Source organism: Gastrolobium bilobum, unplaced genomic scaffold (assembly GCF_033153095.1).
Source record: "Gastrolobium bilobum isolate Gb01-03AN ecotype WA unplaced genomic scaffold, APGP_CSIRO_Gbil_v1 utg728, whole genome shotgun sequence".
Lineage (NCBI taxonomy): Eukaryota > Viridiplantae > Streptophyta > Magnoliopsida > Fabales > Fabaceae > Gastrolobium > Gastrolobium bilobum.
In genome coordinates, this window is record NW_026899225.1 from 690,898 (window position 1) to 718,780 (window position 27,883).

Consider the following 27,883-nt stretch of genomic DNA (forward strand, 5'->3'; position numbering starts at 1 on the left):
AGCATAGTTCGGTGCTACAGGGCGATAAAGCATTATCCTTTCCCCATCCTGTGATGCTTGTTGTTTTTTCTTCTTCAAGGAGACGTGTTATTTTTTGGGCTGGAGCCTGTTGTTTTTTGGGCTGGGCCCTAGTTTTGGTTTTTCCCAGCCTTTCTGGCCTCTGTTCAACTTTTTTGTTTTGCGATGGTGTTTTACGATTTATTAAACCTTAAAGCATAAACTACACCCAAATTTCCTTACTGTGTTGGAAAGGAAGGGAATGGTGGCTTGGGAATTGTAATGGCTCTCCTAGGATCAAACATAACAGGCGAGGTGGGCAATGATTTTCTTTTTCTCTAATATATTTCCCGCTGTTTTGTCTTCAGCTAGGGTTTTGATTCCGCTTCCCAGCATTTCTTTTTGTTATAATCGCGTTCTCAGTTTCTACAGCGTCACCAAATTCTACATTTCTATCACTTGCTAGTCTTGATTATAATTAAAACATTCTTTTATTACTTGCTAATATCAAAGTAATATGAAATATAGTGATTAGCTATTGATTTTATAAGAGGTACTATGCTACCGGGTTCATTGTCTGTTATCAGTGATGTAAAATGCATACTTAAATTGATGTATGAACTATTTGGTGCAGGTTGGACTCCGTTTGCTTCTTTGTCCACTTGGTTCCAACGTCGTAATTCGGACAGCATGGTCACATAATTTTCATTTCACTATTACCGCCACTTCTAATTTTAAGCTGGTTTGTGGTTAAAATTATTATTTAACTATTATCCTTCCGTTTTTGCAGCTGTTCTGTCGGAATTGCTTTGCCTGTGTACTCTACATTCAAGGCAATAGAAAATAGAGATCAAGATGCTCAGAATAGGTGTCTTCTTTATTGGGCAGGTACAAATTAACCTACCTTTTTCATTTCCTTTTTTGATCTCTTTTCACCACCCCTAAAATAGATAAAAAAGAGTAACTCTACTAAATGACTGCATGATGCGATTGAGGGTGTGACTGCTTGACATGGCTATGATATACCTAGCTCTTTTTTTTTGGGAGGGAGGGGGGTCGGAGAACATATCTAGTGTTACTACATTTCAATGACAGGAAAGGTTAGATGAGGTTCCTTGTTTGCTCATGAGTTGTTATTTTTGTTGAAATTATAGGGATTTAGGTAGGGAAGGAGGAAAAGAGAGAATAAAGACTAAATAATCTAAGATACAATCGAGATATTATGAGATATTTTTAATATATTCTAATACTCCCCCAAGCTAAAGCTTACTAAGCTTTAAGCTTGCTACAAGTGAACCCTTTAAAATGGGAAGTTAACCAAAAACTATAATTTGGACTCCGAAAAACTGAGTTGGAAAGGTAACTCAGCAACATTGGACGCTTCGAAGAGTTGAGCATTGTTGGAAAAGCAACTCAGCAGGATGACTGAAATGATCATCAGATTGAAGAACTTGTTGGACTGCTGCATGACCAATGAAGAAGATACTTCGTTGGAATGATTATCAGCAAATCTTTCCTTGCAAGCATTTCTACTCAGCAAGAACTAAAACTTCTCCGAGTTCATCAAGAACATCATTTTAAAGCTTCAAACCACAGTAGGACTTAGGAGGCCAAAAAAAATTAAAATTGAGGCTGGTGTGTATCATAGCCATGGAGAATATATTGTTGGCACTTGGCATGATTCATTTGTGAGATAGGAGAAATCACTATTGGTATGATTCACAATGGTATGCTGGTATGAATCACAGCCAATTCGTTACTAGTTTATTATTGTATGACTCATTGATAGAAAGAAGTCACTGCAAAAGTTGTCGAATAGCAAGATGAGGTTGGTTGGACCGTAGACCACTGGGAATCGGCCAATTTGGAGGAGGAGTGTCATTGAATGGTGGAGAGGAGGCTACCGAAGAGACAACACGGAACTGATCTAAGGATTTTGGAGAAGATGATGGCAATGAGGAAAAAATTCGCTGACTAAGAGAGCAACAATACTAATAGTAGTGTGGTGGAGAGATATAGAGAGGATGCCGTAAAGAAAACTTGACAAGGGAAATTGTTAATCTGAAAGAAGAAAATAATTATGGAAATAAAATGGAGCTTCATATTTTAGGGAACCCGGCAGTGGAATAGTGATGGGACAGGTCTCGGAAGATGGCATCGCTCTAATATCATGTTGAAATTATAAAAAAATATGTAGGGATGAAAAAAGAGAGAATAAAGACTAAATAATATAATATTGATTTTGGTTTGATATGAAGGACGGGTCATGATCTGATACAAACCACAAAGTACTAATCCTTATTTATACTAATATTATACTTCAAATCCTAATTAAAGAAGGATCCAAATCATGAAATATATTGATATATGGAAACCAACCCTAAGAGATGATCTAAAATACTTTAATATTATTCTAAGATGCAATGAAGATATTTTGACATATCTTTCCATATATTCTAACGATTTCCAACATTAGAATTGTTTCAAAAAATTATAATGAAAAAAGATTTTAACTTACCACTTGATTTATACAGCATGATAAACTCTTGTTAGTTTCTGTACATAATGAATTTTCTGACATAAAATTGTAGTATGATCTTATATATTTCTCTGCTTGGTGACAATACAGCAATTGGGGAGCCATTTCATGAAAATCTTGTTTATCAGGATGACGAGATGTATGTAATCTGGAAAAATTATGATTTATATACATCATGTTGACACTTTTGTTATAGAGGGACTTGACTTGATCAAATTAATAATCTCTAAAGTATTTGTTTGAAATCTCTAAATATTTGTTTGATTGAGTTTCTGATTTATTTGTTCCAGTTATGTTGAATTTTCCATCTTGAGAGATTAATAGAATTTTATCTGCCCCTGCCCTCCATTTTTATGCATCCTACTTTACTCTAGATTGCATGTCATTGGGCTTGCCGTTGATAAAAATTTGTTCCTGAGCATTGTCAAATTTGTTCCAGAATAAAGGACTTACTGTGATTTCTACCCTTAACTGCTTAAGTATTACTGTTTCCTATAGCTAGCACACCACATCCTATTCTGATATAAAGTTCCTGATGTCTAAAACGTCCCCCTCCCTCCTCCAATACGATACTTGAGTTCAATCTCTCTGCATTACCATGTCTAAACACAACCCATATTCTATTGTACTAAATATAATTTTTCTCTTTTGATATTTGCAGCCTATGGCTCATTCAGCATCATCGAAGTATTCACAGACAAGCTTATTTCTTGGTATAGTTTTCCCATCCTAATCCATTTAGTTGGTTGTATGGGGTTGTTCCCCTGAAATTTTCAGATGTCTATTTTTTTTTTTTCTAAACAAATGATACACTACCTTTTTGTTAGCAAGATTCTATCTCATGGTTGTAGTATCCTTTCATTCTTTTATCGGGATTATTAGTTTTGTGGGACTCATAATGAACTAAATTGCTTGTACATGAACAACATCTTTATTCCAAATTAATCGGGGAACCAAATCGCTTGTTATTTTATTTTATTTTTTTGCAGGTTTCCTATGTACTATCACCTGAAGTTCGCATTTCTTGTTTGGCTTCAACTTCCATATACCAGTGTGAGTTATAAAGACTCAGGATGAGGTTGAATCTATAATGATGTTTTCAAACCATCTGTAATTGAATTATTTTTTGTATGTTTCTATCTTATGTCCCTATGTTTTTCCTTTTTTTCTTTGTTGTCCTTATGCCATTTCCCCTCTTCATATTTTTTCGCTTCATTTCCTTTTTCTTTTACCTTGAATTGGTTATCATATTTTTGTTGCTAAAAAGCAGTTCACCGTGCGTTTGATAAGTGTATTTGTGGAAAATCTGAGTAATTATTATTTCAATATATTAGGGGTGTTCTCAAATTCCTTATTTATGGGAATCAATCACAATCAATTAGGATCAGTTTCTTTCCTTCTTAATTAGGATTGATTTAGTTTCCTTATTTCACTCACATGTAGTGTGTATATATGTTGTATCGTATCATTGTTGGAATCAATTTTCAATACACGGAACCTTTTTTACAATTGTAATAGACAAATTTCAATACAGGTCTTTTTTACAATTGTAATAGCATTAATTTCTTTGCAAATGTTGAAATTTTCATCATTATCTTCTACTTTATATTTGTCTTTTCTTTCTAGGAAAATGAGAGCATTATAATTTCTTTATGGACAACTATTAGAGAGACAAAAAGAGACAGCTAATACGCAAAAGCACTGGATTGCATGTGGATTTCTGCATAAAAGTTTTGATATGACACTGTAGATGTAAATCTAATCGTGTAAACTGTAAGATGTGTGAATTTTGTTACATGTAATAGTTCAAAATTTTACCAAAAACAATTTTGTTCAAATGCCCTTCTTGATTAATAATTGGTAAGTGTTGAGGCTAGATGAAGCTCTGATAGCCATATAGTTAAAAACATTTTTAGACCATGGAAGAACAATCAGTGTGTCTCTTGCAATATTCTTGTAGTTGTAAGTTGATTCCTAGATTTGGATGGATATTTTGTCTCTTGTAATTCTCCAAGGACTTTCCCTTTTTTTAAGTTATTAGAATTTTTTTATCCTCCCTCGTCCTATTTTGCATTATCTTCATGTTATTAACAGCACTATATTGTATTCTCCGTTTAATACGTTCTATGGTTGACAATTTGTCTCTTTAATACCTCAACTCTGTTCTGTTATTTTGCTGACAAACTACTTGCGTTCAAGCAGGGAGCAAAGCAGTTATATGTGAACCACCTGCGCCCCTTCTTGTTGAGGCATCAAGCGAGAATTGATCAAGTTTTAGGCCATGCATATTCTGAAGTGGTATGCCCCATACATTTCTTTTTGACTTTATCAAGAAGAATCTCGTGATCCCATCAAAGAGGGCGAAATCCAGGAATAGATTTTTTATTTTCCGAGTATTAAATTGATTGGTATTAACCTGCCAAAAGCTGACAGAAGGGAACATGCTCAGGATCCTCTTTCAAATATAGCGTTCATTTTAACCTTTTAAGGACAACTGTATTCACAGTTTGACTTGTTATGCTTGCAGATCAAACTTGTCAGTTCACATCAAACAGAGATACAGTTTGTCAGGAGCATGGTAGTAAAGATAACTCGGTCAGGTGAAACATCACGTTTCTGTGCTTTGCAATAGCTACTGCACATTATTTAAGTTACTAAACTACGATTTGAATTTTTTTATGCGGGTCAGCGAATCAAATGTTGAGAGGCCCTACTGATTCAAATAGATCGCTGCAACATAATCCAGCTGATAATGAACTCCCGGTGTCCTCTGATGCTGAGCCGGACCAGAACAATAACAGTTCGGTGCGCTGAGACTCATGAACTGATGAGTGCTGTCACAAAGAGTGCCCATTAGTCTGCTTGGAATAAGAGTGTCTAAACTTTCTGCCAACCTGTGCATCAATCACGACGTTGCTTTCTTCTATTAGTTTTTTCAAACGTTTTTTAAATTTTTTTCATTGAAAAAACCGGAAGCTTTCTCTTGATAGGATGTGGTAGATAAATTTTCTAAGATTTGCTGCTTTTTTAAAGATCTGAAGCTGTAAATATTTTTGTTGATAAACACGTTTTATAGTGGTATATCACACTTACAATTCCGCGCTGACATCCCATTATTTTAAACCGGGGGATAACGATAGGATTCCACTAAAGGAGCCAGAATTATTCAACCTCACTAAACGTATCAACATTTGAATTTGGAAGTTCGTCTTATTCATACAGTTGGTTGCTAAAAAGTTACATTTATATTTTTTCATTACAAGTTACTTTTGCAACATGGATTTTACAAAATACTTATCTTGCTCATTGTATAAAATTTTAGGAAAAAGCTGTCAAAGATTAAATTATTTTAGGGTTTTATTTTTTTTATATTGCATGAAACATTATGTCTGATGTAACACATAAAAAAGTGAATACGATCCATTATAAAAAAAAGAGAAAATGAAAAAGTAAATCTTATCCATTTTTTTGTATGTTGCATGAAATAATTTATTTCATGCAACATGAGAAAAATAAAAATGAGAAAAATAAAAATCATTATTTTATGATGCAAATCGCCAAGCAATGGATTTTAAAAATTCTCGTGAAAGCTTTCACTAAATTTGAGTTCAGTTGTCTTCGAAGTTCAAACACGAGTACTTAAAGTGAATTTGATAGGTAAAATTAGGTACAATTGATGTTAGGGGAAAAAAAACATAGGTAAAACTGATCTCACCGCAGTGATTCTCAACACTCCAATGATGGGCAATGGTGACTAACTTCCGATAGGAACCCCTGCATCTTCAGTCAGCACAAATATAAATACTACACGAAAAAAGTGGGTCAACAGTTAAACTTACACGCTGCTTCAGTTGCCAAACTAAATTCTGAGCGTAAGCGCTCAATCAGCCTACAATTTATCTATTCTTCCGCACAGATGAACATTACAACAATTGGCGTCTAAAACATCAGGGGAATCACAATTGAGGGTTAATGGTATCGATTAGTAAACAAAATGAAAAATTATATCCTATTCTCAATTAGGCCATTGATCAAGTCCCAGCTGCAAATTTGCTCTTCTAGGAGTTTATGGTTGCCTTTAGCATGATAATAAAAAGCAGATTTATTCAATGTTAGCAACAGCTTCTGGCCCACACAATCGTTCCAACTCTTCCTGCAGACAACAATTGCAGTCAGATGATACGATTTGAGGTTGTAACATGACAACATGGTCGGGTCAGGAAAATTTACCTTGATAGAATTATTTTCAGATGTAAGCTTCTCGCATTCTTCAGATACTCTCTGAAGCTCTTCTCTCAGATTTCGATTCTCATTTCCCAGTGAATCCACCCTCTTTTGTAACTCTTCACACTCAGCCTGGTTGGAACAAAAAATAAAAAACACATCCAAATGTTGTAATAAAGTAGCACTGAATATAGTCAAATAAAGATAGCTTTTCCAGCCTACAAATACCTAGCAATTAGTTTCACACTTAAACAAGGGGGCATGAAGTAGAAATTCCAAAATACCTGCTTGCGTAACCTTGACCTCCTAGCTGATTCTCTGTTAGACTGTTTTCTCTTCTGTCTTTTCAGCTCACGTTCGTCCTACCAAAAAGAAAGAATGCAAAGTTGTAATACAATAATGGACACCTATCTATGGGAAGTACAAGGTATCAACAAAACTAAAATGCTTTTCTGGTCTATTAAAATAAGCTTAAAGAAGATAATAAAATGTTAACTGTGGAAAGAAAAAAAGTAAAACATGCTCAGAACAATTTTTAAGAAAAACTAATGTGGGAACCATACTTGTATCCACTGTTCACCAAGTGCGACTTCACGTCCCATTATGGTTGAAGGAGCAACATTTCCCGAGGCAGCAGATTGATTATGTCTCATTTTTGCAGCTTCAACACCAGCAGGAGATGCATTCCATAAGTCCATTCCAATATTAAGATTACTTGCAGACATTGACACAACAGGCTTTCCAGGCGTGGAAGATTGAGAAATTCCACCCACAGAATTGTTCTGTGCATTGGCTCCTGAAAAGGTTCCCCCAAACATAAAATTGTTTGAGCAACCATGAAAAAAGAAAGTTAATCATGAAGAAGGATGCAGCATACCATCAACAAACATTTGGTCAAAGCTCCCCTTCTTGTTTGTAGCTGATTCCTATAAAGAAATATAACTTATGAGATTGCAGGAAACAGAAAGGAAAAAAGATCATCATTCTTTCAATCAAACCAGTTCAATTGAGACTTTTACCAAAAAAATTAAAAGTAATAGAGACAGCTAAGTGTAGAGTATGAATGAGCCAAGTAGATTTCGAGAAGGTTATTATTATTTAGTAATTTACTTTAACCGAGTGAGAGCACAAGTACCGATGATAAACAGTGACATACCTGTTGGTTAGAATTCTCATCACTGGCATCTGAAGATCCCTCTGATCCACTTTCAGAGCTGTTAATGAAATTTTGTAAAAAATGGATATTAAGGAAGCAAACTGAGGAGAAAAAACTCTAAAAAAGATCTAAAATTAACCAGTGGCTTGCTAAACCTTTGTGAGATTCCATCATTTCCTGACCCTGAGCGTGCCTTTCCATTGTCTCCTGCTTTGGAACCAGTATTTCTAGCTGTTCCCTTCAGATTTTTAGCAGCAACCCCATTTTTTTCATTAGGTCCCTTGTCTACAAACTCTGCACCATGCTGTATGGCGCTTGGAGTCTACAAAAACAATTAAAAAGCCAAAAAGAACAAAAAGCGAACATTATAAATGAAATGCAAAACTAGAACAGACCTAGCATTTAAAGTTTCCTAGAAGCATGTCAATTTATTTTGTATAAGTAAATATTACAGAGAAATCACATTTTTGTGCCCAGGGGTTGAGGGGTAAAGAGATTAGAGTGAGCAAGATGGGATACCGCTGCCATGCTAGGATGAGCATAGACACTCCCAGGAGGATACATAGCTGGATATGGAACAGGAGTACCATATGGTGGAATTAGAGGATGCTGAAAAAAAATAGAAAAAATTGTAAATGTGAACTTTCTCTGACATAGAGTATGCTAACATATATTAAAAATGAAATATGATATATATACCTGGCTTCCCCACAAATAAGGGTGTGGAGTTGGGGAAGCAACAGTTGAGGCAAAAAAAGGAGGGGGAGTGGCTCCAGGAGCATAATAAGCCTAAATGAGAAACTGACATGTTAGATACCAAAATTATTTATCTGAGCTTTCACAAATACAAAAGTTTGATTAGAAAGTCTATATCACATTTTACACCAACCTGCATGGAGCTTGACCAATCAGGATATGACGAAGGTGCCAACGGTATCTATAGTTAATAGTTAACAGAAACGATAATAAGGAGGTAGGTCAAAGGACCAGAAGAATTAAAAAAGTAAAGGGTGATAGTAAAGAAATAACCTGAGTAGAAGAAGTTGGTTTAGAAGGTTTAGCCGTGCTTTCTTCTCCAGTTCCCATCCAGATCACTCAGAAAAACTTCCCTTTCAGTGCCACCAAACCAAAAGACTTGTGATCAGATCAAGTTCTGATAACTGTTTAAGTCATTATATCAACAAGCACGAATGTCAGACAACACCACTGAATAAAGATATAAAATAACATATCACTAGTAGCACTCAGATTAATTATCAGCAACTTTCAAATCTAATCAAGTTTAGCATATTGTTTTCAAGATCTTTTGTCCCAAAATATGAATTGTTAAGCACTTTGTTTAGAACCAAATATATTAATATCATCAAGGAGGGTGAAAAGCTGACCCTTCTCTAGATGAGATTTGAATTAATGGTCCAACAACAATTCTTAATTGGAAAGGTTGATGCTCTAGGTCTTAAGATAAATAGGCTTACTTCAAAAACAGAATCTGAGAAAAAACATTAGTGATCAAATCTGAGAATCCAAGTTTAAATTAAAAACTATTTTGACTAACTTAAAATATGACAATTAGTTGCATTTCCACTTTATCTACCAGAAAATTAATGCAATCAACAAATAGTATTAGCAAAGAAAGGAATTTTTTTAACAGAGTGACTTTTCAACTACAAAGTATTAAGATCGTCTTACAATTCTAGAAACTAAGTTCAATAATTTTGAGTAAAAGAAAAAAAAATTGTAATACTGAGCCTCACTTGAAATGGTTACCCCTTAAACACAATCATTGATTAGCAAATGGACAAGAGATAACAGCTTACCCATGACTAAGTCTTATCATGCAACAAATAGGATGATAAGAATCCGATTCACAAAAGGAAAGCATGAAAGAGACATGGAGACAATATATTTATGTTCAAGTTTTTCCTGACTTAGCAACATCACTCAAATATATATATATATATATATATGTTTGTATTCACATATATAAGTGCAATTTCCAGTGATGTGATTTTAGGTTTATAGTTGATTGTATCTTACTTACGGACTGATTATACTGATATTATTTATCAGGACAATCGTGCTTAAAGTCATCTTATGTGGAGTTAAGCGCAATATCAAGATTAAAATAAGGATTTTATTAGGGGAATTCTATGGTGCCTCTATTTAGTTTGCCTTTATTATTGTATATTGAATTAAAAAAAATCTTGTATTTGTTGACAAATCATCACTTAGTCACATCATATATTTATTTTGAAATTGCTTAGGAAGAAAGATGCAAGACTAGTTGTATTTGAAAAAAAAAACAGAAAACTAAAACTCAATATAGGTATTTAAATGTACTTGGCTTAACTTATAGTTTTCAGATTTAATTCACCTTTCAAGACAATATTTTATTGGTTCAATCAACAGAAAATTATGCTGAGTAGTCTATGCAAGAATCTCTCATGAATTCAGATGAAAAATCCAAAGATTAACAATACTTCTACTGTACACCACTTACTATAGTAACATAGAAACCTCCAAACTTTTTCACTATATACCTACCATCTATATAGGTAGCATAAACATATGGAATTAATAGGGATGAGACGTCGTACCCTCCTTGGCCTTATCCCGCTTTAACCATTTTTTGATCGTTGTAACTCTCGTTTTCAAAAATTGCTAGTAATACAATTTTTCCAAATATTTTTTATTATTTTTATTTTTTATTTATAGAACAAGTATATAACATAATCCAATAATACAGAGTATTATTAAAAAAAAAAACTTAGGAGATAAAGTTATATTCAGCAATCCGAAAATTATGTTATTTTAAAAATCGAGTGAATTAATAAAAGGTATTTTAATAAAATTTATAAAATAAATAAATAAAATTCTTAAAATATCCTTTATTAATTCTCTAATCCTAATTTTATCTCTTGTAGCAAGAAAAATATGTTTCCCTTAAAAAAATGTTAGAAAGAGTACGCTGCTAACTTCTTCTTTTTTTTTTAGTACACATGCTAACTTCTTTTTAAATCATAGATGATTAGTGACTGCAACATTTAGGAAAGAAAGAACTTTTCCAAAAAAAATAATAAATAAATTTAGGAAAGAAACTATATGAATATTTCATTTTATATAACATCGATATCAAAAAGTTTGACACCAAAAGTAGTTTTTTCATTGAATGTCTTCTCTGCACCTTATCAAACGGACCCAAAAGTAGTTTTCCTCCATTTTTTCGCCTTCTTATCCGTAAGATTATGCTAGTATTTAATATTTCACATTGCTGTTTTTTAATTCCGCTTTTGAGTCAGCAAAACAAACCAAACCAAATCCTATCATAGACTCCTTACGTCAAAGACAAATCGTAGTAAATTGGTGCTATAGCCTATAATTACAATAAAATAAACTGAGCATTGCTGCAAACATAAGAACAATGGGATTCTATCGAAATAATCATAATTCTTCAAAGCTTTCTTTTTCCGCTTACTATTCTCGTGTGGAGAGGATTAAAAAAAACAAACTAATTAAATAGAATTTGACTATTAACAAACGGCAGCAAACAAATTTAACAACCAATTAGCGAAGAATCAGGAAGAGCAGAAGATGAAATCATTGCAAAATCGGAATTCTCTGAGAGGGCAGAATTTGAAGCAAACGGAAATTCATTTCAATCAAATAACCAAAAGAAAAGAAAGCAGAAAAATGAAGTGAAAGTCAGAGTGCACATTTCAAAAACCAAACTCAAGCTGAAAAGGGTTGAGATCCCGAAATGAAGAGAAAGCTACAAAAGAAGAAAACTAATTTAGCTAAGCACAACGCACCAACATCACTGTCCCATAAATATATAATAATTAACAGAAAAATAGAAGAGAGAGAGAGAGAGAGAGAGAGAGGGAGTGACCTGTTTCAATGGCGCTACGAAAGATGGCGAAAAACGGTGAGGTGGAAGTCCAACTGGGATGGACAAGGAAGATTAAAGTTCAACTAAGGACTTTGCTTTGTTTTGGTTTGTTGTAAGGAACCAAACAGGTTGTTTCGTTTTGGGTCTTGTTTTGGTTTTGTACGGTATAACAAACAAAGACCACAGAATAGAAAAAAGAAAGAAAGAGAGTGCGTGGCAAAATTTGTGTGACTCCTCTTAGATGTTAGAGACAGGACAGGAACGAAATGGTAGTATGGTAAGGACTTTACGTGAAACTTGAACCGAAATCAAATCAAACGTAACAAACATATTCAAGTTGAAGGAAGTGGCAAGGTCCAACGAATGCGAGTTTGGTTGGGTTTGGGGCTTTCTGCGTGACACGTTCGAGAAAGAGGATTACAGCTGTCAATGTCTTACTGGATTAGGTTTGGTCCATTGCAATTTACACCGTGACTCATCACACAACTATTTGCGTTTGTGGTTAGTTAGGAATTAGGATAACATTATTAACTATTGTTTTTTCAATTTCTTATTTTTCATTTATTATTTTCATCTAGCGTGTGGTATTGAATGCCAGGCCAGCTGGCACACACTCATACTATCTCTCTCCATATATATTCGTGTCCGGTACTTCGCCTCCGGTTTCCGCTCATTGTCTGCGTTGCTTCTTTTTCTTTTTCTTTGTTGTGCTAACGCCGCACGCCATAGAAAATTCTTACTGTGTCAAATATCACTTATTAGTTACTCTCAATGTGGCCTAATTCGACTAATTTTTTAGATATAGACTTAGATATGGTTGAGTTATAATTAGGTTTGGGATCGGGCCAAAATTAGACAAAATATACTAATTTTAATACTATATGATATTGTTATCAAATTTTAGAATGTTTTAAAGGCTTTTATTTTTAATTTTTTAAATGATAATGCATAGTTTATATAATGTTAATTTTAATGCTTAATGTTATAATCAAATATATAAAATTAATTATGCTAAGAATATAATGTTTTTCTTTTGAACTAATTCATTTAATTATGATAAACATATAAAAGATATATTTTTTAAAATATTAATTAAAATTGTTATCATATTATACATAATATATTAATTTCAATAACGAAGTATCATGATTTGTTATTAATTTTAAAAAAAAAATCACAAACCTTAAAATTAACGTTGTGAAAACCAGAACTTGTAGTGTTGGATAGGTTAAGTGAGGCATGCAATTTTAAACTAACTCCATTTGTTTTTTATAAAGTTAATAAATTTGACCCAATAAATCTTAACCGTTAATTGATGAAAATTAACGGTTAGAATCTAAAATGACATTTATAAAGTTAGAGCTTTTTAAATGACAACGGTTAGGTCAAACTGTATAGTTCAATCCCAATCAAAAATTACATCGAGTTTAATTCTTTAAACTCAAACTCGACTTAGTTATTCTCGAGCGAAATTAGGCTTAGTTTTGAGCAGGAGTGTAAATGGGCTGGGCTGGGCTGGGCTATGGCCTTTCTGGCCCAAGTCTACGTAAAAAAAAATTCAGCCTATCTGGCCTACTGGCCTATTAAAGGCTTTATTTGTAGGCTAAACCCGACCCATTTTTAAAAATAAGAAAGCCTGACATGGCCTATAGGCCTTGTAGGCCTACCACTGTAAATACTAAGCAAAAAAAATAATTGTATAGAGCAAAGAAAGTTCCATTCATGCATGCACTAGTACTTCTCATAAGAAAAAAATGACAAACAAGAAAGAGTCAATATAATACCCCAGCTCTAGAATGTATATCATAGAGGAATAAAGTCAAAGAAATGGGGAAAATAAGAAAAATACAATTACTAGATGCTGAAATAAAGTCTACAAGAGTTTTACCCAAAAAAGTCTGCAAGAGAATGTCATTCATCTAAAAATCTTTAAACCACCTTCAAGACAAGGGAAAAAAGAGTATTATTGAAAGATCTTCATCAGTAACATCATAATCCAGCAAGGTACCCATTGCTCCATGGTATTAAGCTGCAACAACATGTAAAATTTGGAGACATTAGACAAGTTTTCCTTTCATAAAATAAAACCAACAAAAAGTAAAAGACGAAGCCGAGAGTGAGAAGCGGCGGTGCACATAAAAATTAGGGTTGGTATTGGTACTTTGCCACATAATATAAATATTATTTTATTATTTTATTTTAATAAACTAAATAGGCCAGCCTACAAGGCTGTAGGCCGGGCTTGACAAAATTGACCTATGGCCTATTTGTTATAAAAACTTTTTTATAAGCCTAAGCCTACTCTACTTTTCTGAAAGGCCGGGCTAGACCGGGCTTAATGTAGGTCGGGTTGTAGGCTGGGCTGGGCTAGCCTGGCCTATTTACACCCCTAGTTTTGAGCACTCCGACTTGCGCTTACCTTCTGAGTCTCTGTATATACGTAAGCAATAAATAAAAATAGATTTGAACGTGAAAAGTAGATTTTAAAGAATAAACTATGGGGAAAACTAATATTATGTAACATGATATAACAATTTTTACCTACTCACCCTTGGTTTCCGCACCAGCATTTTTTATTTTTTGTTTTTATTATATGTATGGGACTCACGTGATTTTTGTTTGAGTAGGAAAAATGCTTTAGATTATGTTACATGATAATAGGTTTACCCATAAACTATATGATCCTAATTGTGAATAAATAATAAAGAGAATGGCTTTTATAATTTGGGATAGGATATTGTGACACCCAAGTTATGTTACACCCATGTGACACCCAGTCAATTTCACCGTTAGATCGCTTATGTTGATCCAACGGTTATATTTATTTTCATCTTTGTATGGTCATGATTTCCCAAATTTAATATTTTATATTTATTTCTACCTTTGTATGGTTATGATTTCCCATATTTAATGCTTTCACTTTAAATTTGGGAAATCATGACCATACAAAGATGGAAATAAATATAACCGTTGGATCAACATAAGCGATCTAACGGTGAGATTGACTGGGTGTCACATGGGTGTAACATAACTTGGGTGTCAGAATATCTTATCCCTTATAATTTATACATATGTGGGCGTATGATCTTTATCGCTGGTTACATAATTTAAAATTTTAAATCCTCAGTAATTACAATTCTGCACCTTCACTCTTCATTATCCAAATCCTTAAAAAAGCAGTAGGAGAAAGAAATGAAACAAAAAACAAAAATTCGCTTACATTGTCATATTTCTGTTTGTGATCGTTACCGTTGTTTATAGGATCTTCGTATTTGTTAATCAAAGTCCTCCACGTGGATGAGATTCATTCTCACTTTTGAGATCGTTTCTAATTGTCCAAACGCTTCAAATCTCATCCAATTATGGCTCCAAACTATAAATATTGTTGTGGATACGAGCAATTTAGCTCAAAAAGTATTAAACAAGGCCTAAAGCCTATTAGGCACAGTCCAAACACAAGGACAATAGGCCTTTTAGGAGTTAGCATAAAAAAAGAGAGAGTAGGTGTTAGGTTTCACTAAACTAGTTAAATTATGTCTTCATGCAAGCTACAAAAGAGAGAAATCGTGAATTATATCATGCATGTTATTTAATATGATCTTAATGATTTTAATTATTTATGCACAAATTAATAATTTTATCATTTTTTATCCCAATATTTTTTCGCTCTCATTATTATTGATTTGCTCATAAATAATCATGATCCTCATCCATTCCCCTTTCTCATTATTGGACTCGAAATGGTGAAGAATTTGAAGCATAGAAGCTTGTACATAACCCTTATGATAAGCTATGATGATCTAATTCTATATATTCTATAGTCAAATGACAAGGATTAATCACAAATGCATCAACATAATTGTAAGTCAGCAAAGACCAAAATTTTGAGAGTAATTTATGTTTTAAAGAGACAAAAAAAGAGAGAGAAGGAATTCGCACCTAAAAACACGACGAAAAGCACGAAACTAATGCTTGGTTTGGGTAGGACTACAAAATCAGAAAAAACAATCCACAATAAATAAATATAAATATGACAAAGCATTAATGACATTAAGTACAAACAATCCACAGTAAGTCCTTGAATTCTGTTTTCTAAAAGTTTCATATAATAAAGAGCTGAAATCCAATTATTGCATTCAAGACAGCAGTGCAAATCTTAGGAGCTTCATTATATTAAGCCTTTAGAAACTGAGTCACCATTCTTGATGCATGCGAAGGCATGTCAAATCAAATGCCAAAGGAACAACGAAAGCACTTGAGTAAACTCTTGAGCTTGCTTTTCTTTTTTGGCTTGCTTTCCGCTGTGTCAGAGTAGGGGTTCTGTTCTCCCCTCAGAGACTCAAACTCACACTTTATGCGGTCCTTGGGTTTTATTATAGTCCCATGATCATGTATCGAAATGTTTTTCACAGACTTTGGGCCTTTGGCCCGTATTTTTGGACATGATTCTTCACTGTTACTATCGATTTCTTCAATCTCAGTTATGCTGGCAAGTGTAGTCCTTGTTGAGTAACAATGTTGGAGAAACATTGTCAGTGTTTCAGTGATCTCCGTGAATTCTGGTCGCTGTTTTGGGTCTTCTGCCCAGCAGGATTGCACGAGGGGAAGTAGATGTTGTGGAAACTCATCCAAACTTGGCCTTTTGTTCTGCAACAACCAGCAGGAACATAGATTATATCACAACATGCCCATGTTTAATGGATTAAATCTCACAACTATGTAATTACCAAACCCATAACTGCTATATATTCAGAGTCTTCAGACCAAAATGTGAGCCATTAAGGCTTGCAAACTTACTGACTTCAATTCTTTGGCATATAGCAAGACACCTAATTTGTTATTCTTGCTTTAAAAATATCAGAAATATAGAATAGGGTAAAACCCCTGAAAGATTTATTGTCAGGAACTACACCAAATTATAAAGTCAGGGTTTATATGAAGGACCCATAAAAATATTATGTCCCTGATCATATCTAGTGATGCACAAGAAAAAATAATAATGAATACGAACAGTAGAGTAAGCCATATTTTGCAATTCTATACTACTTATCATAGCATTTATGGCAAACACCTTATGGTTGAAGTGAAGATATTTAAAAAAAATAAAAATAAAAATAAACTACTAGGATGCAAGATTTATTGAAATCTATAAAAGGAAGATATAAAAATAGAAAGGAAGGAAGAATTTCCAGAGTAAAATTAGAACTCGAGTAGTATTAAGTAATTACATACGTTTGCTGTATCATATGCTGCCATCAAATTTTCCCTTTCTTTAAATGGAATTTGGTTTTTGATCAAGGACCACAGAACTATTGCGAAGCTGTAGACATCTGCCTTGCGATCATAGAATTTCTTTACTCCCTTTGGAAGTGGATCTTTGCTGAACAACTAGTGCAAATATTGGAAAAATTAAACAGACATGATGAAGATTCTGTAGTAATAGGAACAGGTAATGGTGATCTGTTTCCTTATGCAGAGACAATATATATATATATATATATATATATATATATATATATATATATATGTATATATATAATCCAAAGAAATATACCTCAGGAGCCATATATCGGTAACTACCAGCCTCACAAGTCATCTCATCACATATATCCTCTCTAGCTATCCCAAAATCAGCAAGTTTAACAAGCTTCTTGTCTTTCGTTAGAAGTAAATTACCTAGAAAAGACATAGCATTCACAAAAGCACAAGCAAACCTGATTTTATAGTAGAAAACATTTCGAAATTAAAACAAATATGACAGTACGTATTTGGATACTCATCAGAACCAAAAATATTTCATTAAATTATATAAAGAAAAACTCATTAAAAGAATAAAGAAAAGGATTACTAGGCTTCAGATCACGGTGAATGATGCCATTTGCATGCAAACACTCCATAGCTTGAGAAATGTCCAGAGCAAAACTTAAAGATTGTTCCAAATCTAAAGTCATTGGATAGATGCTGTTCAAGTTTTTCTGAAGTGAACCACCTTCCAAAAGTTCTGTGATTATCACCATTGATGGTTCCACAGAGGCGCCAATAAACTGCAAAATAAGTTTAAATTATTCAACTGGCCAACTCTGAAATGTTAAGGTAGACTGCTTTTATGTGGAAGAAGAGAATGTAGTGTTGACGAATGATAGTTATGTTTAGGGCGTCGAAAATCACAAAATAAAACAAAGAAAACTGAAATGACTGCTTTGAGACTTAGGCACTTAGAATATAGAATTTTATGAAACGGTTGTCCTATTACCTCCAAAGAAAAATGGGTCATGCTATGTTTTACATACTAGATGCCATGTTCTTTCAATCTTAATGTGTATGATATGAAGAAAAATGAGTGGCAGGATCTCATGTCTGTTAGTACATTGCCCTATATATATATAGCTACCATAAAGGAAAATTTCTAAACATAAATTTATTAAGCTATTGATATCTTAAGCATTATTCTGGAAGTTGACAGAAGAATAAATGGGATGAAAGCTTTCATTCTGTTGCTGAAAAAGGAAGCTCGTTACTTTTCATGCTAAAACATATAGATAATAAACGTGGTAAACAACGTAGCTTGATTAGAAATCCATGGCTATAAATACTTTCACATTTACAATCCCTACGAAAAAAAGAAAAAAGCTTCTATGCTTTCAATGACAAACAGCAGCCTATAGATATCAAGTGTAGCTTGTGACTGATGATATAATTACCTAATTCTTTGATAAATTCGAGTTAAAAGTCATTAAAAAATAAAAAAATAAAAAAATCTCCGTAAATTTAGAGAGGAATCAAACAAGTATGAAGGCATTCACGTAAGAGAAGACACTATCAAATACCTTCACAATATTTTTATGTTTAATCCTAGATATCAAGTTCACCTCCCTCTGAAATTTCGCCTTACATTCTGGGGTAGCATCCCTGGTTCTTTCTGGGAGTATAACCTTTATAGCAACAGGATGGTCTTCGTACCTAAAACAACACGAATTAACAATAAAACATTTAGTATTAGAGGAAACATTATATGAAAAGTTTTGGTTTTCGTACACTTAAAATGCTCTAATGAAACTCGCACACGTCATGTAATATACAAAAATTTGCATACATGTTGCCACCTATAATTTGGCTACAGTACATAATCTTGTTAGTAGAGAACTCATTTATATATCCGTTTGGAAAGCAAACACAGGCCGGATGTTCCCCTGTATCCTAAAAACTATCACTATATAAAGACAAACTTTTCAATTAACTTCGAGATAAGCTTCTCTTCTATAGTGTGTCAACCCAAAATTTAAAACTATTTGGTTTATTGGTTTCTTTCTTATGACATGAGACTTTATTCCTAACACTTAAATTTCCAACAATCTTTTCTCAAGAACCTGACATGTTTTATTTTTAGCTTCTCTTTCTCAAAAAAAAGTCGAAGCTTAATCAAAGATAATTTTATAAAAGCTCTTATTATAAAAGACATTTTTTTTATAATGAAAAAAAAAAGGTTAAAAGTTAGAAGCTCCCATGAAGAGGCTTTTTTTTAAGATGTATATCCGTTTTTTGAAGTTCTCATATTTATTTTACAATTTTACCCTTATTTTAAATTTGTATTTATAAATTTTATCCTTTGTCCTAATAATCCATCATAATAAAAAATTATTTTATCATCTCTAAACAACTTTATATAATTATCAAATAACTTTTAATTTTATTTTTTAAGCTCTTTTTAACTTTAGTTTAAAAATAAATTTTAGCTTTAACAAAATATGTCAACCAACTCATGTCTCAACCCAAAATCTTAAGGATTAAGTTTATCAGTCATTTTACTTATATATTCTTTAGTTAACTTATTCCTTCCCAACGCAAAATTTTATTACTCACACTTGGATTCTCATATAAAATATTAATTTCTGAGTTATCTACTTACCTAACTCAATAGTCTCTATTCAGCTAGCCATTCTCATAACTCTCAAAACGATTATATACTGCTCAAGAATTTGAACCACAAATTAAGAGTCACTACACTAATAAGAGCTATGTCTTGACAAGTTTATATTACTAATATAAACCTAGATGGATTATGAGTAATAAACCAAGAGGATTTTGCTCACATATTTTACTTTCATCCACTTCCCAAAAAGAAGAATATACACAGTATCTTTTAAGGATATACGTATCAACTGAGTGGGGTTACCTTGTTTGCACTGTGGTATCAACCCCAACTTAATTTTCCACATAGAATTTATGAGATTTCATGTCTGATAGCTTCGTTATTAATATATATATATATATATATATATATATATATATATATATATATATAGTAGATAACAAGCACTTAATTAATGTGTGCCACTGACATGGAAACCCAAAGATCCAGGAAAAAATGCAAGTCAAAATTCATTGGACCACAAAATTAAGCTTCAATGATCACAATTGAACTCGAGTATATATATAATATAGAAAAATTAATAGTAAGGTTGCAAGACGATACATCAACCTTTCAATTAATCATGTGAATCATTCAAAACCATCAAACAAAAGGGTTGATCATGACATTCACGACAAAATAAGTGAATTAAATCAAAGAAGAAATCAAAAGCAAACGGAAAGTCGGGAAAGACACGCGAACGCAAGTATATATGAATAAAGCCAAAAATATATTAAAAGACAAATTCATAGTAGTAACCAGGGGTGCCCACCATCCTTTGTAGACAATCGAGTGAGACCCTTCTCCGATCATGTCGCCAATGGTTAGTTTATCATGGTCCACTAGCAAGCTAGGATCAATATCAAAGACAAAGCCATCATCGAAATCAGCAGCAACATTGTCACTTGGGCCGAGTCCAGTGTTCTCTGAGGACCAAGTGTGTGAGAGATTGAAGAGAAGCTTATTTTCCGAGACTGAGAGCTGTGGAACTTGCTGTGCCATTGCTTGGTTGTATTACAGACGAACAGGTTTGGTAGCATTTTTAAAATCCAATGTACAGAATAAACTTGGAAATTGTTGTAACATTTTTGGAAACTCATTTCTTTCCTATTTGAGTCTTTTACCGGGCGTCAAGGGATGTTATTGCATGTGATAGATGACCTATCAACAACTTGTCATTTATTTCAAAATCCAAATTCAGGTTTTTTTCCTTTTTAACGGGATCGAAATTAATGAATACTCTGGCGCCAAGATACATTCCTTTTTTCTTCTTCTTTTCTTCCTTTTAAACCTTTTCTTTTACTTAATAATTTAGGGGAAGGATATTGTAACAACCAATTAATGTTACTACCAATGTTACTACCAATTTTACTACCAATCAATTTCACCGTTAGATCGATTCTGTTGATCCAACGGTTATATTTATTTCCATCTTTGTATGGTTATATTTATATTTATTTTCACCTTTGTATGTTTATGATTTCTTATATTTAATGTTTTTACATTAAATATGGAGAACCATAATCATACAAAGATGAAAATAAATATAACCATTGAATCAACATAATCGATCTAACGGTGAAATTGATTGGTAGTAACACTTTGTTATAATATCCTATCCAAATAATTTATAATGTACTCTCTTAAAAAATATCTAATTTATTTTACCAAAAAAAATCTAATTTATAACTGCCTTCAACTCAAATTTTAAAACATCTAACTTCATTGAACCTACACGTTTTATTTTTTCCGGACCAGATAAATTGTTAGTTTAAATTTATTTTAAAAACGCAAACGTTAAAAATAAATTTGTAGCTTTTCCAGAATTATTTCCATAATGTACTAAAATTATTTTTTTTAAAAAAAACTCTTTCTTTTGGACTTACATAAAATATAGTACTATAGTGCGTTGAAAGCAATACATGTACGCTCAAATTACTGATTTATTTTACGAATGTAATTTGTGTTCAAAGCTAAATGACACTCTTTATAGATGAATAGATAAAATGTATATATATGAAAGTGTCTAGTAAACTAAACTATTTTGAAATGATTATAACTAATGTGACATTGTTTTGATTTGTATTGGTGTTGAGTCAATCATATTTCTTGCTTATGCTTATGTTATTATCATGTTCTAGAGACATCACTTTGTATATGGAAGGCCTAATCATATTACTATGCGTCTCGAAGGGAAAATTCTTATGATCAAAGAGTATGTGTACGGATACCCTTGCAAACAAAATAATAATAATTATCCAGATAGATTAAGTGAATTTGAATATATGGAAAAAACCTGTAATTAACTACATCGGAGATATTCTCAAATATTAATGAAGTGTAAGGCATTAGTTGAATAATAGATTTCATCATAAAGAAACAGAAAGAATAAATATATGTCGTGTACTGCTTTTGATATGTAAGACCATTATCACTTTAATATAAATTTAAAATAATAAATAGTTATTCAATTACTCATATTATCAACTATTTCATAATTTGATTAAAATCTAGAGATTGGAAAATATACAGATTATTATCTTTATTTTTAAGATATTTAATATTTTTATTCCAAAAAATCAAAAGAAAAAAGGTTCAAATGTGACTAAAAATATCTAAAAGTTCATAGCAAAAGTTCAAAGCAAAAGTTCAAATGCAAAAATTAAGCACAACTCAGCTTGGTATGGAGTCAAAATAAAGGTCAAAAGTTCATAGATAATTTTTTAATTCCATGCTAAATATTCCATTAAATAGTATCAAATTAAGTATTTGAATAATGTTTTTTGTACATCACAATTAATGTGGCCAAAAACCTCAAATTAATTAGTAATGCAGTTGTTTGGTATATAATTAAAGTATCTTTTTCTTTAGAAAGTAAGTATTTATTTTATTGACTATTATTATAATATTTTAGATTTCCTCATTCAACTCGTGTTTTCAAATAATTTAATTGTCAAAAAGTAAATGAAAAAAAATGCTTATCAGTTTAATATTACAATAAATTAGAGTCACCTTCAATACTAGCATTTAAATCTCATTAACACGTATTATTTTAATTAAAATAAAAATAAAATATTTTTTAAAAATATAATGAAGAGAAACTGTAATCACAGAATTTATAAAAAAAAATTATGACTAGAAAGAAAAAAGTTGACGAGTATTTAAAAATAAATATGTTAGAGAAATTTAATATAACTTGAGCTTTTATATTATATGATTATTTAATATATATGGTATCAGAGTTGGTAATTAGTGATTATGAGTTTGATTCTCGATCTTCACTTAACACATGTATCTTATAATATTTATATCTATAATAAGATATAAATATAAAATAAATTATTTATAATTTTGTTTTTGAATTTATGTTTAATTAATGATAATGGAAATTTAATACTAGAAACAAATTACAGATATATGTATAGAAAGACGACACAACAAAAATAGAATGGCCGATTAAAGTAGGATCAATAATTTAAATTCTATTTAAAGTGCAACAACAACGCAAATGAGCACTATTATCAAGGTTGGTTGAACAGTGCATAAAACAAGCAAGTAAACTGAGTTAACATCTAAATCCCTCTAGTAGGCAAATTCCATTAGACAACTCTAAATCAAAACCAAAGCAATTATTTGATGGGAATTGAAACCAAGACCGGCGATCAACTTATAAGATAAACATCAAGGACATATATGTGTTTCATTACATGTTAACTAACCACACTAAAATTTATCTCAACCTTAGAGAGATATTTGATGCACTTAGAATTGGCTTTCATGGAAGACTTAGATTTAGAATGTAATTTAATTTCTTTTATTGATCTTTTAAATATTGGGTTGATTTGATTTTAATTATTTCCTTATTTTAGGTGTGTTTAATGATGATTGATTTGTAATGAACTATATTTAAAATTTCCTTTTTTAAGACATATTTTAATTGATTTTTAGGTTTATTTGACACCTTATAAAAGGGTGTTCATGACTCCATTTATAGGTTGTTGAATTTTAAATATTGATTATTGTTTTTAAGAATAAGGATTCTCTTTTCAAATCCTAAATTCATTTGTCTAACTTTTTTTATGCGTTTTGGCATTAGTTGGTATCAGAGTTTAGGTTGGCTTTCACTAATGGCTAAACAAATTCATACTAGCATGAGTAGTGGGTTCACAATGGCAGAAGACATGGAATTGCCCCACAGATCGAAGATGAACAATCATGTCAAAGCGACCTATGCGACATAGAAAGAGCTACGATTATGAGTTGGGGAACTAGAATGATAATTTGCTAGATCACAATTGTCCGTTCAAACCTAAGACGAAATGGAATCCGAAGATGCTTCTGATTATAATGATAAGGAGGGAGAGACAATCCCTTAGCGATTCCGAGCCAAGAGCAAAATTGGGGGATTTTATGTAGAGTTCAATCTTATCTTCCAAACACCGGGATACAGATCAAGATTCTAAATTAGTACTTTGGCCATTTTGTCATTTATTGTCCAAATCATTAGGTTACGATGATTGTTGATAATGAAGACCGTGAATAAGGGTGAAACTGGGTCATACAGCCTATTAGCTAGGGGCTGTAGCCTGCAGCCTTTTTGCTTACTAGTACATTCTTGGGCTGGTTTTAAAGCTTGATTAATAATTGGGTCAAAATCTTAATTTAAGAGACTTGGCCCATGAGCCTTCAGGCTAGCCTTATTATTTTTTTAATATCCCATCCTTTTACCCCAACCAACCCAAGTCCGAACCCAACCCAACCAGTTTTCCTTCCAAAGTACCGAAAAACAATGATTTATTTCTACAATCTAAGACTCCATTCTAATTCTGACTCAGAAGTTTTTGATGTTTGTTTGAACTAATGAGGTTTTGTGCGTTCATTGCTTTCTGGGTAGGTTGGAGACAAAATTAATTGCAGAGATGAAGCTTAGAGATTTCTGTAAAAAAAGAAATTTGAGAATTCTTTTTGAGAGAAATTGGTAAACTTGGTGAGAACATTTTTGTTTGAAAGTATATTGATAGTGATTGAAAAAGAGAAACTAGGAAAGGAGAGCTAGAGCCTTTAAGAAAATCACTTAAGGAACTTTCTCTTTTGGTAATTTTATAATTTCTTTTTTTCTTCTGTATCTCCATTACTGCATCGAGAGAGCTTGAATGTTTGACAAACAATGAAGTATGTTTCTATAATGTGATATTCCAAATGGAGAGTGTTTATTTGAAGTTGTTATTTGTCTTGAGTTTAGTTTCCTGCTTAGTGTTTGATAAAATGTTTAAGTTTTGTGATGTGGCTTCCCCTATTTTGCTTCTCTGTCATTTTAAATTAATATAAACAAGTCTTGATACCTTGCACATCACTTGCTTTATTCAAATATGTTTATTGCGAGTCAGGTAGAAGGTAGCACTGTATTGTATTCGACGAAGGAATCTTACACCGGTCTCCCCACTAACCACTTGCTCGGTTTAGTTCTTGTGCGCTTCTTTCATTTTTCCTTTCTTTAATCATTTGTTTATGTTGTTCATATGCCATTATTGCTTTAATTTATTCCTTGCATGTTTATGCTGGAAGAATTACTGTTGCTAGAGATTGTTGGAATCTCTATTTAAATGAGAAGACAAAATTCAAATCTATATTTAGTGTTCCGAATGAAAGTGTGTGTCTTACAATTGATTGCTGGAGTTCCGTGCAGAATCTTAATTATTTGTGTCTTACTACTCATTTCATTGATAATGATAGGAAATTGCATAAAATAATTTGAACTTTTGTTTGATTAAGAATCACAAGGGTGAGACTATTTGAAGGAAAATTGAGAAGTGTCTTCTGGGTTGGGAAATTTCGAAAGTTTTCACTGTTACTATTGATAATGCAAGCTCAAATGATTTTGTTATTGCTTACTTGAAAGCTAAAATGGAGGATTGGAATGCACATCCATTGAAAGGTGAATATTTGCATGTTAGATGTTGTGCTCATATTTTGAATCTTGTTGTCAATAATGGATTGAAAGAGTTGCATGCTTCAATTACTAAAATAAGAAATGTTGTTAGATTTGTGTGTGCTTCCCTTAGTCATATGGATAGATCAAAGACTTGTATAAAAGATTGTAGGATACAAGAAGGTGACATAGTGTAATTAGATGTTCCTACTAGATGGAACTCTACTTATATTATGCTTGAAAGTGCATTGAAGTTTCAAAAGGCATTTAAAAGGTTAGGAGAGCATGCTGCTAAATATGCAATGATGCAAAGTGGAATTCCAAAAACGGGGGATTGGGATAATGCACGAGTGTTTGTGAGAATTTTGAAAACTTTTCATGATGTCACTGAAAAAGTGTCTGGTTCTTTATATGTGACTTATTCTCAATATTTTCATGAGCTTTGCATGATATTGAATAACTTAAAGACATGGAGTAGGAGTATGGATCCATTACTTGGGCCCATGGCTGAAAAAGAGAAAGCTAAGCACGACAAATATTGGGAGAACATTAAAAATATCAACATGATGATTTTTATTGCTATGATACTTGATCCCCGATATAAATTACGATTTATGTAATGGAGTTTTGAGAAGCTTTATGAAAGGGAGGATGCAAAATTTTTAAGTGTTAGAGTTAAGGAGACTTTAAACAAGATGTTCCATAGCTATAAACATTTTCATAGAAATAATCTTTCTCAATCGTCCACCAAAGATCGCCATGAGGTTGAAGACACTGATTTGGAAGCATTTGATAACTCTTCATTTGCTAGTGAATTTGAGACAGACATAACTGTGAGTGAGAGATTGAATAAAAATAAGGTGGATCTGTATCTCATGGAGCCACTACAGAAAGGAACTTAAAAATTTGATATCTTGAATTGGTAGAAGGTAAATTCTACCAAATATCCTACTCTTGGTTTAATGGCTAAAGATGTATTGGCTATACTAGTTTCTACAATTGCTTTGGAATCTGCATTCAGCGCGGGGGGTAGAGTTCTTAACAACTATAGGAGTACTCTTACTCCAAAGACAGTTGAAGCATTAATTTGTGCACAAAATTGGTTTCGATCTACGCATTTTTCCAATGATGTAGAGGAGTTTATAGAAGAATTTGTAAAGATGGAGATAGGTAATTTATTTTATTCTACTTGTATAATTTTTTATTTTATATCATTTTTTATTTTTCTAATTATTAATTTACTAACAATGTTTTGTTATAATTATTTTAGATATTTATCCAAATACAAAAGTTGATGATGATTCTGGTGAGGATTTTGATTAAAAGTTTATGATGTAAGAACAAAATTATTTATGAGAAACTTATTACAAAAAAAAAAAAAATTATTTATGAGAAACTACTCTATCTAGTTTTTTTTATTTGTGGTTGTTGTTGTCCTTTCATGTATGCTAAAAATTATTTAACAGGTTGCATGCTAATGATAATTGTTAATTGAATAAAAGTATTTTACTTGAAGCTGTTTGTGATGCAGGTGTTGGTACCTTTAAGGCTATTGCAAGGCAGGCTACCCATACCATCTTGGCTGCTTGCAGTTTCGAGCAGCCCTCAAGCTCAATATGCAACCATACTGACATACTCAGTTTCAGAAATCCACCTTAATGCCTAATTGTTGCCACCAATGCTTTTGTAAACAATGTTGTCAATTCCATCATGTTGAAGAAAGTGGATTGTACTTGATCTATATTATGCTCTCTCTTTTTGGTAAGATACATCATATATTTTTATTGTATGAGTTATTGTTGTACAACAACTCCTCTGTAGGATGAAAATTTGGGTTACTCCGTATCTCAGGTAACCACATTGTAATTTTTTTTTTTTTTTTTTTTTTTTTTGATAACATACATTGTAATTTTTTTGTTAGAGGTAAAAGATGGAATTTCAACTTTTTGTTGTACTATATTAAAAATTAGATTATTATTTACTGATGCTTCTAGATTGCATTATAATCATCATACAAACTTTACAAAGTCAATAGATACAAAAGATATGTTATTTGCACAATAATCATCATACAAGTTTTAGGCTTTTAAAAAAATCGAAAATTGATCCAATTCAAACCGAATAAAATTGGATTGGATCGGATTTGAAAAAAATCAAACCGAATGGATGATCACATGATCAAACCGAAGGGATTAGGTTGGATGATTTTTACTTCCAAAACTGATCCAATCCAGAATGGA

The 27,883-nt window shown here is 32.2% G+C and overlaps 3 protein-coding genes across 3 annotated transcripts; 1 reads left to right on the top strand and 2 right to left on the bottom strand.

Annotated features, from left to right (window-relative positions):
- Positions 1–185: 185 nt before the first annotated feature.
- Positions 186–5,631, top strand: LOC133288581 (HVA22-like protein k). Its single transcript, XM_061486378.1, has 8 exons — positions 186–312; positions 632–690; positions 788–885; positions 3,198–3,249; positions 3,526–3,589; positions 4,739–4,834; positions 5,064–5,136; positions 5,226–5,631. The coding sequence occupies exons 1-8, from the start codon at positions 280–282 to the stop codon at positions 5,348–5,350; spliced, it is 600 nt and encodes a 199-aa protein (XP_061342362.1). The 5' UTR covers positions 186–279; the 3' UTR covers positions 5,351–5,631.
- A 540-nt stretch (positions 5,632–6,171) lies between these two features.
- Positions 6,172–12,074, bottom strand: LOC133288556 (G-box-binding factor 1). Its single transcript, XM_061486338.1, has 12 exons — positions 11,806–12,074; positions 8,946–9,076; positions 8,806–8,853; positions 8,616–8,705; positions 8,436–8,525; positions 8,072–8,238; positions 7,917–7,974; positions 7,638–7,686; positions 7,324–7,556; positions 7,045–7,122; positions 6,767–6,892; positions 6,172–6,689 (listed from the first exon to the last, which is right to left on the bottom strand). The coding sequence occupies exons 2-12, from the start codon at positions 9,000–9,002 to the stop codon at positions 6,639–6,641; spliced, it is 1,047 nt and encodes a 348-aa protein (XP_061342322.1). The 5' UTR covers positions 9,003–9,076; positions 11,806–12,074; the 3' UTR covers positions 6,172–6,638.
- A 3,958-nt stretch (positions 12,075–16,032) lies between these two features.
- On the bottom strand, positions 16,033–27,714 carry LOC133288550 (serine/threonine/tyrosine-protein kinase HT1-like). Its single transcript, XM_061486331.1, has 7 exons — positions 27,668–27,714; positions 20,487–20,618; positions 18,633–18,765; positions 17,654–17,849; positions 17,360–17,481; positions 17,038–17,193; positions 16,033–16,452 (listed from the first exon to the last, which is right to left on the bottom strand). The coding sequence occupies exons 1-7, from the start codon at positions 27,712–27,714 to the stop codon at positions 16,033–16,035; spliced, it is 1,206 nt and encodes a 401-aa protein (XP_061342315.1).
- Between the last annotated feature and the right edge of the window lie 169 nt (positions 27,715–27,883).

What these genes read in the sequence shown, in the direction of transcription:
- LOC133288581 (XM_061486378.1), top strand. Translation starts at nt 280, where the DNA reads ATGGCTCTCCTAGGATCAAACATAACAGGCGAG. An exon ending in GATCAAACATAACAGGCGAG is followed by an intron (nt 313 to 631) that starts GTGGGCAATGAT and finishes TATTTGGTGCAG; the next exon opens with GTTGGACTCCGTTTGCTTCT. An exon ending in AGTAAAGATAACTCGGTCAG is followed by an intron (nt 5,137 to 5,225) that starts GTGAAACATCAC and finishes TATGCGGGTCAG; the next exon opens with CGAATCAAATGTTGAGAGGC.
- LOC133288556 (XM_061486338.1), bottom strand. Translation starts at nt 9,002, where the DNA reads ATGGGAACTGGAGAAGAAAGCACGGCTAAACCTTCTAAACCAACTTCT. An exon ending in CTCATCCTAGCATGGCAGCG is followed by an intron (nt 8,239 to 8,435) that starts GTATCCCATCTT and finishes TTGTTTTTGTAG; the next exon opens with ACTCCAAGCGCCATACAGCA. An exon ending in TGACCAAATGTTTGTTGATG is followed by an intron (nt 7,557 to 7,637) that starts GTATGCTGCATC and finishes GAACCTTTTCAG; the next exon opens with GAGCCAATGCACAGAACAAT.
- LOC133288550 (XM_061486331.1), bottom strand. Translation starts at nt 27,714, where the DNA reads ATGATGATTATTGTGCAAATAACATATCTTTTGTATCTATTGACTTT. An exon ending in TCGATTGTCTACAAAGGATG is followed by an intron (nt 18,766 to 20,486) that starts GTGGGCACCCCT and finishes GTGTTGTTTTAG; the next exon opens with GTACGAAGACCATCCTGTTG. An exon ending in TCACCGTGATCTGAAGCCTA is followed by an intron (nt 17,482 to 17,653) that starts GTAATCCTTTTC and finishes TGTCTTTTCTAG; the next exon opens with GTAATTTACTTCTAACGAAA.